General features: G+C 53.3%; 2 protein-coding genes across 2 annotated transcripts; one reads left to right on the top strand and one right to left on the bottom strand.

Annotated features, from left to right (window-relative positions):
* Window positions 1-1,836: 1,836 nt before the first annotated feature.
* Window positions 1,837-4,230, top strand: AURANDRAFT_67308 (hypothetical protein; the record flags this gene model as incomplete). Its single annotated transcript, XM_009042737.1, has 6 exons — window positions 1,837-2,699; window positions 2,739-2,898; window positions 3,012-3,297; window positions 3,501-4,006; window positions 4,066-4,131; window positions 4,165-4,230. The coding sequence occupies 6 exons, from the start codon at window positions 1,837-1,839 to the stop codon at window positions 4,228-4,230; spliced, it is 1,947 nt and encodes a 648-aa protein (XP_009040985.1).
* Window positions 4,231-5,601: 1,371 nt separating this feature from the next.
* On the bottom strand, window positions 5,602-6,381 carry AURANDRAFT_32777 (hypothetical protein; the record flags this gene model as incomplete). The annotated part of the gene is made up of 1 exon (XM_009042782.1): window positions 5,602-6,381. A coding segment is annotated over one exon (780 nt), but the record flags the coding sequence as incomplete, so codon positions are not given.
* Between the last annotated feature and the right edge of the window lie 5,748 nt (window positions 6,382-12,129).

Genomic DNA, 12,129 nt, shown 5'->3' on the forward strand with positions numbered 1-12,129 from the left:
ACCAAGCTGGCTGTGTTCGCATGTGCAGAGTGCAACTAGCAGCGTCCGTTGTTCACGTTGCGCAACAAGGACGATGAACCAAGCTGGCTGTGTTCGCATGTGCAGAGTGCAACTGGCAGCGTCCGTTCTTCACGTTGCGCAACAAGGACGATGAACCAAGCTGGCTGTGTTCGCACGTGCAGAGTGCAACTGGCAGCGTCCGTTCTTCACGTTGCGCAACAAGGACGATGAACCAAGCTGGCTGTGTTCGCATGTGCAGAGTGCAACTGGCAGCGTCCGTTCTTCACGTTGCGCAACAAGGACGATGAACCTAGCTGGCTGTGTTCGCACGTGCAGAGTGCAACTGGCAGCGTCCGTCGTTCACGTTGCGCAACAAGGACGATGAACCAAGCTGGCTGTGTTCGCATTTGCAGAAAGCAACTGGCAGCGTCCGTTCTTCACGTTGCGCAACAAGGACGATGAACCAAGCTGGCTGTGTTCGCATGTGCAGAGTGCAACTGGCAGCGTCCGTTCTTCACGTTGCGCAACAAGGACGATGAACCAAGCTGGCTGTGTTCGCACGTGCAGAGTGCAACTGGCAGCGTCCGTTCTTCACGTTGCGCAACAAGGACGATGAACCAAGCTGGCTGTGTTCGCATGTGCAGAGTGCAACTAGCAGCGTCCGTTCTTCACGTTGCGCAACAAGGACGATGAACCAAGCTGGCTGTGTTCAAGCTGGCTGTGTTCGCACGTGCAGAGTGCAACTGGCAGCGTCCGTTCTTCACGTTGCGCAACAAGGACGATGAACCTAGCTGGCTGTGTTCGCATGTGCAGAGTGCAACTGGCAGCGTCCGTTCTTCAAGTTGCGCAACAAGGACGATGAACCAAGCTGGCTGTGTTCGCACGTGCAGAGTGCAACTGGCAGCGTCCGTTCTTCACGTTGCGCAACAAGGACGATGAACCAAGCTGGCTGTGTTCAAGCTGACTGTGTTCGCATGTGCAGAGTGCAACTGGCAGCGTCCGTTGTTCACGTTGCGCAACAAGGACGATGAACCAAGCTGGCTGTGTTCGCATGTGCAGAGTGCAAGCAGCACGTGCGGATTAGATGGGGAAGGTTGATCCTTCTCCACAACAACTTGGAGTGCTACGTCTATATGGCAGAACTTGTCTTGACAGTAGTGCAGCACATTTTCAGTTAGATCATCTTGTTTGGCAGTGAAATAGTTCTATCAGCGGAAGCAACAGCGTTTGCTCCCGGGGTACCTCTATCAGCGGAAGCACCAACGTTTGTTCCCGGAGGACTTCAGCGCAATCAGCAGGCCGCGGCTCCGGGCCCAGCCCCAGCGTCGCCAACGCGGCATCAGCCGCAGGTTTTTGATCCGCCGGCGTCGCCTGGGTTGGAACTAGCGCAGAAGGCGTATGCAGATATCAACAATAAGTGGTGCGAGGTCAATGTCTTGGGCCACCAGGGTGGGATGATCCTTGTGCAATGGACTGGCGGTGAGTCGCAGCAACTGTGCAGTGCGGCGTTGCCGCGGAGCCATGTCCGGACACTTGTGGAGCACAACAGTTTTAAAGGGCAGTTCCTTATTGCGCAGTTTCCCATGATTTCGCGTTTCTTCGCTACGCCCGCACGAAGCGCCGCGCCGGCCTCGAGCCGCATCCGAGAGTCGTGGTCGGCGCACTGGAGTTCACCTAACCACGCGTCTCCGCTTACATACTCCCCTCCTAATATAACCTAAAGTCACGGGCCAATCGCACGCGGCAGGGACCGGCCGGTAATACCTTGCAAATCAGTCAAACGGATAACAATATATCCGTTTGACTGAAAACCTATTATCGCCACCCTTCTTTACAATGAAGAAAGCGCGAAAGGCTGCGCTCGACGCAACGCTGCGCCGCGAAATCGAAGAATCGAAACCGCAGTCCATCCGAGGCTGTCTCAGGCACGACAAGGCACACGAACTTCTCCGAGATGTTTATCATCTCGGAGAGAGAAAAAGCCGCACGTCTCTAATCAACTCAGCCATGGACAGGCTGAAGAAAAGGGGCGTGACAAGGGACGTTACAACGACAGCAAGCGAGGCCCTGCGGCTAGAAGAATCTAACTCCGCTCCCGTCGCAGGTGCGTTGGCCTCCCAGGGCGACTTCGTCGCAGTGGAGCTAAATGGTTACAAAGCACCTGTAAATGCGCTTGTGGTAAGGGAAGATGCAAAAGAAGTGGTGGTTGAGTTCGAGGCAGACAGAGTGAGAGCAGTGTATGACAGAGACTCGCAGGACATTGTTGCTTTAACAAAAACTGAGCAAAAACAAAGCGAGGAATTGAGGCATGTCCATGAAAGGGCACAACATCTAGTTGAATATTTCGACGAGAGACTGTCTGGAGGAAAGAGGAAGAAAGCTGGTGTTTCAGTTTTCCCACCCCAAGTGGGAAGAGACAAACTGCCCAATCCGGCAGATGCACCGAGGCTGTACAAGTACATCGTCATCGAGGTTGGTTCGGGAAGTGCAGCCCTTGCACAGGCGATATTTATCAAGGGAAATGGTCTAATAGGAGTCTACACGATCGATTGGGATGACAGGAGATTTGCGCACCTAAAGGAAGATTTGAGAAACTTGGATTTCAGCAAGCTACTGACCATGTTCCCACAGCTCATCCATGTGCATTGCACATGGGACTGCAAGGCAAATTCGCCCGCCGGGCAACAGCAACATCCAGTGTCCCACCTTTCTTATCTTTGATACATGCTAGCTCATAGGACCTACGGCAAAAAGGCCAAAGCAAAGGGCTTAAAGCCAGATAAAGCACGAATTGTCCACATAGCGGAAGGGTGCGCAACAATGTGGAAAAAGGCCATCAACGATACGCGACGGCTGAGCCCCTTTGTGACATTTTCATGGGAACACCCAACAGGGGTTGTCCACAAGCAGCCCTGGTTCCAGGACATGATCACACTCAACCTCCGGCGCTGCCGAGCATGCGCCCGAGCCGCAAAAGCGCTTCCACCCAACCGACAGCAACCCAATCGTAGGTATCTATGTGCAAGCTTTGTGGCACCAAGTTCGAAAAAACCCTGGAGATCCTCACTGACATCGCCGACTTCCCAGAGGACGACTACTTCTGTACCCCCTGCTCGCCGTGCAAGTGGATCGAGAACCAGCCTACCAACAAGCATCCCGAGAGGCTGGAGTATGCCACCGAGACAGCCACCTACGAGCCAGGCTTCTGCGACTTTTTAGGCGACGCCATCCTCAAACACCACAACATCCCGATCTCCACCCAGAAGCCACCCTCCGACCGCGTGCGCCGTGCCAGCCGTAAGGAGCGCTAGATGTATCCTGTTTACATAGACTACTGCTAAAGACAACTGCCAATGCGGCTTTGACTATCGTAAATCCACCTGAATCCAAGGCTTCACGACACGCCAAACCTCCAAATAAGGCGTGAAACAATGCAAAATGGGACGTAAAGTCAGCATACGCGCAATTGGAGTTCCTTATGTTGGAGATTCCCCCATTAGTAGAGGTAGTCGCGCGACGCGAGTGCCGCCTGGAGCTCGAGCGCGTGCGGCGCGCCGCTCAGGAGCCGCAGCGCCTCGAGCTCCGACGCGACGTTGCGCACCTCCTGGCGCGTCTTCGCGTCCCGCTTCGAGATGCGCTTGACGGCGCACGGGCGCCCGTCGGGCCAGGTGCCCTCGAACACGCCGCTGCACGCGCCCGAGCCGAGCTTCGCGCCCGTCGCCACGTCGCCGACGCGGTGGGCCTCCTCGACGAGCGACTCGTCGACCGCGGGCAGCCCCACGGCGAGCCCAGCGTCATGCGCAAGCACGGCCTTGCTCCAGAGGAGTTCCTGGTGCACCTCCTTGAGGGAGTCGTACTGGCGCCGCTGGATCTTCAAGTTCTCGCAGAGGCGCTCGTACTGGCGGATGCGCACGTCCTGGGCCTCCACGGACATGTCGCCGGCGACCTCCGTGTTCGGAAACCCATTGGAGGTGTTCTCGGGGGCTGCCATGATCCACACGTGTCTGTCAGAATGCTCAAGTCGAAATGCCGACGTCGAAATTCGATGGTCACTTAACCTTCAAGGTAAGCTGTGGCTATAATCTGCTCGCTTACCTTCAAGTTAAGCGGTGGCTATTGCTTGACGTCAATGTTCAATGTGGGTTTTTATGCCACATCATCTAGTTTGAGGATATCTTTGCTACACATACACAGAACGAACGGTTCATTATTCGGGATTCGGACAAATGATAATTGAGGGGGTTGAACGATGGTCGAGCGATATCTGACGCTGCGTTTGGCATGTTCCGGGCCACTGTGGAAGAAACCGAGAGCACTTCGCCGTACGAAGTCGGGGTCGGCGGTCTCGAAAAGTCACTCCATGTCGAGCGAGAGGCAGCAGAAGTCGAACACGCTACGGTGGACGCGTCGCGCGGCGCTGGGGGGCGGGGAACAGAGATCTCAGCTTCTGCGTGTTCCCCCACGAGATGGACTGAAGTTTCAGGATCTCTGACCCCGAGTTCCTACGGCGAACTACTCTCTTTTTCTTCCCCTGTGAACCATAACATGCCCAACGCAGCGTCAGAGATCGTTGGACCATGCTTGAAAGCTAGCGTGCTAAGCTTCTGTCCGACCAATGTGATCAGCCGATTGGATTCTTGGAAAATATATCATTCGTTCTCTACATGCAGGTCAAAATCACCGGGGGTATCCCGAGAATATCCCCCAATAACCCGAGAGTATAGCCCCCTCCCCCCCCCCGGCTTTACCCCCGCACGCGATGATGATGATGATGGCGCTTATGATGACGATGATGATGATGATGATGATGATGATGATGGTGGTGTAATTGAATTTAAATTACACCGCGCAACCGCCTAATGGAAAGTTGTCATACACTTGGGGCTGGTTTCTGCTCCTCACGGCATAAATGTGCCAGTTCCCATTGGTTATTTTATTAACACCGCCCCGAATAGCCCCCTATAACGAGGGGGGGGGTTATGGGGTGGATATCATATGAGAGAGGGAGCTTAGCTAGTAAACTAGGGTAGTGGGGTGGGCCTTGAGGCTCACTCAACTTACCCTTTATGCCAAATTATTATCTTGATTGACTAGGATTTGGCACGCGCTGCTGCTCGCGGCCGCGGGCGGCGGCGCGCCGCCGTCCGTCTCGCGGAACTGGAGGAGCCAGACGACCTCGGACTGGAAGTATTTCTCGGACACGTAGAGCCAATCCTTCTCCGGGAAGTCCTCGGGCACGAGGGTGACGGCGTCGCCGAGGTCCTCGAACTCGCCGATGTCGCCCGCGTCCTCGATGTTGAGCTTCTTGCCCGGCACGATGGGCGGGTACTCGGGCTTGCCCTCGCCGATCTCCTCCGGGTCCGGGTCCGCGCGCATGAGCTCCCAGTCCAGCGGCTTGTACCACTCGTGGTTCATGATGTCCTTGATCTTGACCCGTTTCTCAGGGTCGCGGCACAGGATCTTTTTGCACAGGTCCGTGAACTCGGGGCTGAAGTGGCTCGGCCACTCGACATCCATCTCACAGGTCGCCATGTTCACGGCCTTTTGCAGGTTCGTCTCGCCCTTGAACTTGTTCGCCTCCTCCGTGCGGAACGGGCCCACGCCGTTGACCATCTCGTAGATCATGCAGCCGAAGGACCACCAGTCCACGGACTGGTCGTAGGGTTTGTGCTGGAGCATCTCCGGTGCCAGATAGCCCGGCGTGCCCGCGATGCCCTTGAGGCCCGGCGCCAGGGGCACGGCGAGGCCCAGGTCCGAGAGCCGCGTCCGCCCGTCGCCGTCGACGAGCACGTTCTCCGGCTTTAAATCGCGGTAGACGATCTTCGCCTCGTGCATGACCTCGAGCCCTAAAACCACGCGCGCGCTGTAGTAGCGCACGAAGTTCTCGGGCATCTTGCGGCCCTCGGCCTTGTCGAGGTGGAACGACAGGTCGCCGCCCATCATGAGGTCGATGACGAGGCAGAGCGCGGCCTCCGTCTTGAAGGCATACTTCATGTTCACGCAGAAGGGCGAGTCGCACACGAGCGGGATCGACAGCGCCCAGTGCTCCTGGTCGCAGAGCGTCTTGCACTTCTTCTGCTTCACGTGCTTCATGTCCATCTCCTTCATGGCGTACATGCGCCCCGTCGTGAACGTCCGGCAGCCCTTCACGAGGCCGAAGCCGCCCTTGCCCATGGTCCGGAAGACGTTGAACGTCTTCTCCGTGGGGGGCACCTCATGCTGGATCTTGAGGTAGCGCAGGTACTCCAGTAATTTTGGGTTCGTGCCTTTGTTGAGCCAGAGCGGCAGCGCGACCTTCTCGCAGTAGTCGACGAGCAGCGCCTCGATGAGGTCGAACTGGGACTGGGCTGGCGCGCCGGGGTTGACCAAAGACCGGCCCATGAGCACAGGCCAGAAGGACTCCGACGTCGACGCGATGGGTGCGCACGGGCTCATCTCGCTAGCGGACTCACGCTGCATGTTGCCGACGTTTCCCTCCTTGATGTGCGTTTGATACAGCGTCTTGTTGCCCATGGGCGGCCGCACCTTGCGGCACATGTTGCTGTCGACGTACGCTGGCTTCATCTCGTTCACCGATGAGTTCATCTCCGGCAAGAAGCTCGACATAATTTTGTCCTTCTGCTTCTGAATGTGCTTCCCGCGCGCGAGTTTCAGGGTCGCAACCTCGACGATGAACTGGCCCACGTTGTGGAACGTCTTCTCCGTATGCCGTGACATCCACAGCGTAAACATCCAGAAGCCGAGCGGGCCCTTCAAAATGTTCTCCATCGTCAGGTAGCCGCTATCCTCGGCGCGGCCGAAGAAAGCCATGAGCTCGTCCTCCGGGAACTTCGCATACTCCTCCCGCGGGTCGGGGTAATCGCTCGACTGCATCGCGCTGCCGAGCTTGACGCCTGAGCGTAGAGGGCGCGGGTTTGTTTCGCGAACTGTTCACACCCTCGCGCGGCGTGGCCGCCAAACCCTACACCACCACGGCCGGCGCAATGCGCAGCCCGCGGTGGCGCTGGCGGCACGATGCGGCGGCGAAGGAAGAAACACGCGGATCCATCGTCGACGCCGGGCCGCACTATCCATAATGTCTCCGATATCCATGCCCGGATCGACCCAGCAGCCCGGCCCTACCCGATCACTGCGCCGCGACGACCAATGCCGATCGATTCCGGAATCGCCCGCCCGGCGCTAAACGACTAATCCTGAGTGCAGGTGATATTAAGGAATGATACAAGATATAGAATGATATAGTTGGATTAGGAGCTGGGTGTTGCCTTCAACATGGGCTCCACCCAGCTCGGGACTAGCCTAGTCTAGGACCTGGATGGGTGAAGATTTTCCTGGGGTGCGCTCAGGCGCACAATAATAGAAAAGGATGTCAGCGACAGACGATAACTCGTACTCGAGTGCGAGATATATCTTCTGTCTCTCTCCTCTGTATCCTGAATATCCTGGCTGATATATCCTGGCGGCTATATCACCTGCGCATATTAAGGAATGATACTAGATATTGAATGATATAGTTGGATTAGGAGCTGGGTGTTGCCTTCAACATGGGCTCCACCCAGCCGCCAGAGCGACTCGACGTCGCAGAGGCAAGACCAAATAAAACTGTATGGGCTTCGCTATGTGACCCAAATTGATGCAATATTAAGAATTGGACCACCAGAGAAGATTGTATGCCAAGTACTTTCTTGAGAAAACCAGCATCAATGTAGGAAGCGCATCATGCGAATGGAAACCCGGTGTGAAGAATTATAAAGTGTCTCCACGGGAAAGTAAGGCCCCACCAGTGCCCAGAGCACCACGTCCTGGAGCAGGGGCAGCGTCGAATACGAATCAATCAGACTCAAATGGACCTAAGGATCCTGAATTCTGGCAAAGTGAATCAGGTCAAGAATATGCAAACAAAGCTAGGGTCAAAGCGGCTGAACTTTTAGCGAAGTTTGATTTGGTCATAGATGATAACGAGATTGTTAGAGCAAGTCTCGTCTGTTGGAATTGTGGAAGCTTCCACATGAAAACAGGATTAAAACAAAAGAAAGATGTTAAAGTTGATCTGCGAATTCCATGCTCTTGGATGAAACAGCATGGTAACCTGCCAAAGAACGTGATGACAGTGCGTAAGGCTGTTATTGACGCAGGCAAGGACGCCGTTCTGCCTAAAGGCTGGAGAGATAGAGAGAAGCCCAAAGGAGGAGCCAATGGTACTGGCAGTCCACCTGAAGAGCCACCAAAGGATGATCCAGATGCAGGTATAAGGAATCAGCCACTGAGGCTGCCAGGCAGTGCAAATTTTACCGTAGCAAACGAAGCTTTGCATGATATGTGCCGCAGCCATCGCCTTGATGATGAAGCTGTGCGTGACCTCTACCTATGCAGGCGAAGTGAATTTACCCATGCAGACGAAGTTTTGCGTGTTAAACGGAAATTTCAGGAACAGGTTCAGTCAAAACACAGCAGTTCAGTTGATGGACTCCGTCACTGACGGAACCTTGTGGAGTGCTGACCAGCATCCACAGAAAGATACTGAGGCTGAGGGAGCAGCTGCGAACTCAACCGAAACAACCGCGGAGGCCGAAGTTTGGCCACCGTGGAAAAACGCCGACAGGGATGAGCGAGGGCTACCGTTGCCTGACCAACCCAAAGACTTAGGCGTCGACGATCAGTGGCGAGTAAAACCTGCTACGGATCAAGAATTAATTGACACCATGAAAAGGATTGGTGTGACAGATAACCCAGTGCTCGGGGACTCCATGAAGCAGCACTTCAAAGAGATGATAGCGTACTGTTGGGGTATGTTTGATAAAACCCTTAGACCGGTAGACTCAGACCCGGTTGGGATTCAGTTCTTAGACCCCCGACAGCAGCCTATTAAACTACAGCCATACAGACTCAATGCCCCTAAACTAGCCTTCTTGAAAGACACAATTCAGGAATGGATACGAGATGGAATCATCAGACCGTCAGAGTCCCCTTGGGGGTTCCCAGTGGTCATTGTGCCCAAACCGCAAAATAAGGGCTGGAGAATGTGTGTTGATCTCAGGAAGCTAAATGAAACTATCAAGCATGACTCGTACCAATCCCCGAGGAACGACGATGCACTGGCGTGGTTAGCCACGAAACCTATCAGGTCTACCCTGGACATTAGGTGGGGCTATCACAATTTGATGTTAAATGCGGAAGCGCAGGAGGCGATGACCTTCACCACTCAGTTAGGGTCCTACAGCTACGTAAGGTTGCCGTTTGGACTAGCTACAGCAGGCGCGTTGTTCCAACGTTATATGAATCAGTGTTTAGATCGCTGGTTGTGGACCGATGTGGTCGCTGTAGTAGATGATGTAGCAATGGGTAGTTCGGATGAGGAACACCATTTGCGACTGGTTACCGACGTCGTGTGTACGTTAGCAGCCAAAGGATTCTCTGTGAAGGCAGAGAAAATGCAGCTTTTTGTTAAGGATTTCGTGTTCTTAGGGCATCTCAGCACACCGACTGGGTTGAAACCAACTCCGCACCTGCTGGAAGCCATCAAGGACATGCCGGTTCCTGATCCTGCGGGAGAAGATCCTAAGAAGAAGTTACGCAGTTTCCTTGGACTAGCGTCATACGTGAGGAAATTTATTAAGAACTTCGCTACCATAGTGCAGCCGATGAACAGGCTTTTGGAGACCGGAGTCCCTTTCGAATGGTGTGACAAATGCCAATCTGGATGGGATGCGGTGATCCATGCATTGTGCGAGACGAACGGCGTTCACCCCCCAGATTACAACTTGCCCCTGTACATCCGAACCGACGCGTGCTGCGAAGGATTGGGTGCTTACTTGTTTCAAATCGTTGAGACCAAGGCTGAGAGGAATGGCAAGCAGGTGACTCTGAAACATGAACGCGTGATTGAATACTGGAGCCGTAGCGTTCCAAAGCCAATGAGATGTTACGATGCTAGGCGTCTTGAACTCTTGGCGGTGATAATGGGTCTAGAACACTTCAAGCCTTACATAGACGGAGTGAAGGTGTTCCTGGATACCGATCACAAAAACTTGACCTTCATATCCAATATCAAGCACTCGTCAGGGCAGTTAGCTCGATGGGCAATGAGATTGAGTGAATACAATTATGAACTTAGATACAGACCTGGGATTAAAATGGAGGTAGCGGACTGCTTGAGCCGCAACTCTTTGGCCCAGGAAATCACAGATGAAGAAATGGCAATTATCATGTCAACTTATTGTGTGAACATTTCCCAGATTAAGCTAGGTGAGATGGACACGAATGGATTGCGCAGCAGCGGGGCCGAGTTTATGGTCACGTGGGGCGAAAGCCTCCAGCACGGCGCAGTAGGCGAAACCAACCTGACAGAAGCGTTCTCAAAAGAAACACTCTCTAACGAGGGCGTTGAGATTCAAATTTTGAAGGGGGTGGCCATGCCTACGATTAGTGAAAATGATGATGAAAGCAAAGAAACAGACAGTTCGCAGGATCAAGAAACCCTGAAAGAAATAGACCAAGCTAAAAGAGACCGGATCGCGTTGCAAGCAAGCGACACGATCACAGATAAACAATATCAAGATGCGGCTGTCGACGACCCATTTTTCTTAAAGATACAAAAACAACTTAACGCCAGTGACCCCAGCAAAAAGGCGAAGGCGCAGGAGCGTTGGTTGATAGATGACGGTATACTGTGGCAGCGTGAGGATGGTAAAAAGGAGCTCAAGTACGTGCCAGTCACGTTACGAAGAGAGGAAATCCGCATCCATCATGACTCAGACTTTAACCAGCATGCAGGTCGAGACAGTACCCTTCAAGACTTGAAACAGAGATTATATTGGCCAAACATGGACGCTGACGTGGGACGATATGTCCGACATTGTCTATGGCTGCCGAAAAAAGCGGGCAAACTGCAGCAAACCTTACACCAGCATAGCGGGAGTTTACTCTCCATAGACTTGGTGGGGCCACTGCGACGCACTACGGAGCACCAGTATTGTTACGTACTGACGATGATGGATGCATTTAGCCATCATCTAACAGCAGTTCCGATTAAGTCAAAGAGCGCAGTTGATGTGCTTGAAGCTTTTGTACAGAACATTGTTCTCCAAGGACTTTTGCCTTCTCGGTTGGTCTCCGTTAAGGGTGGCAGAAGAAAAATAGTAAAGGGCTCCGTTGTTTCTGACAACGGGACCGAGTTCAAAAATGAGCTCATGCAAAACTTTTTAGAGTTGTTTAAGGTCAGGTTCGGGTATTCTATTCCGTACCACCCTCAGAGCAACCCGGTGGAACGTGTTCACCGTTATTTGGGATCGTCTTTGCGTATTGCATTAGGCAAGAGTAACAAGATTCATGATAATTGGGATGAAGTCCTACCGTATATAGTATTCAGTTACAACAAAAAGTTCATCCCCGGGACGACTATTAGCCCCTTTTTGATGCGCAATGGGTTCGAGCCAGCCTATCCAGAAGATCTGGCTGTGAAAGAACTTGTGTTCCAGACGGCGTTCGGCATCACCTTGCCGAAATCAGACCTGTGCGCCCGGTCGAACTCGAGCCCGGCCCACTAGTAGGAGTACTGACTCCACTATCATCATCCAGCTAAATAAAACTGCTGGCTGTATTTTATGTTTCCAAATAAAGAATTTAATGATCTGATGGATGGTATTCTATTAAGATTTCCCCTTGAGGATGAAGATGCCTTTTTCGGTGAATCGTCCTTAGTGGGGAGCTCTTGCGAAAGTCAATAACCTCGGGGATGCTTGCGCCTCGCGATCAAGCACGAGCTGGCTAGTGCCGCGTTGTTTCATGATTGGCTTCGAACGGTTTTTGGTTCCCCTGGTCCTGGTGAATTGCCAGGAGTCGAACAATTGCTATAAATATGTGATCACACTCGAAGACGAAGCTGGCGATGGCTGGTTCGGAAATTCATACCATATCAAAGATGATTCTGGGCTCGTCGTTGCGTCTGGAACTTTGAATTTTGAACAAGCTTATGAGCAGGAGCGCGCCTGCTTGCAAAATGGTTGTCATAGTTTCTCTATCGTCGGCAATCCTTACGGTGGTCGGGATGAAATTGCGTGGTCCCTTGGTGAAGTAAAGACGCCATCTGTCGTCGTATTATTGGACCCATACTCAACTACTGAGCTGTGT

This window comes from Aureococcus anophagefferens, assembly GCF_000186865.1.
Source record: "Aureococcus anophagefferens unplaced genomic scaffold AURANscaffold_37, whole genome shotgun sequence".
NCBI lineage: Eukaryota > Pelagophyceae > Pelagomonadales > Pelagomonadaceae > Aureococcus > Aureococcus anophagefferens.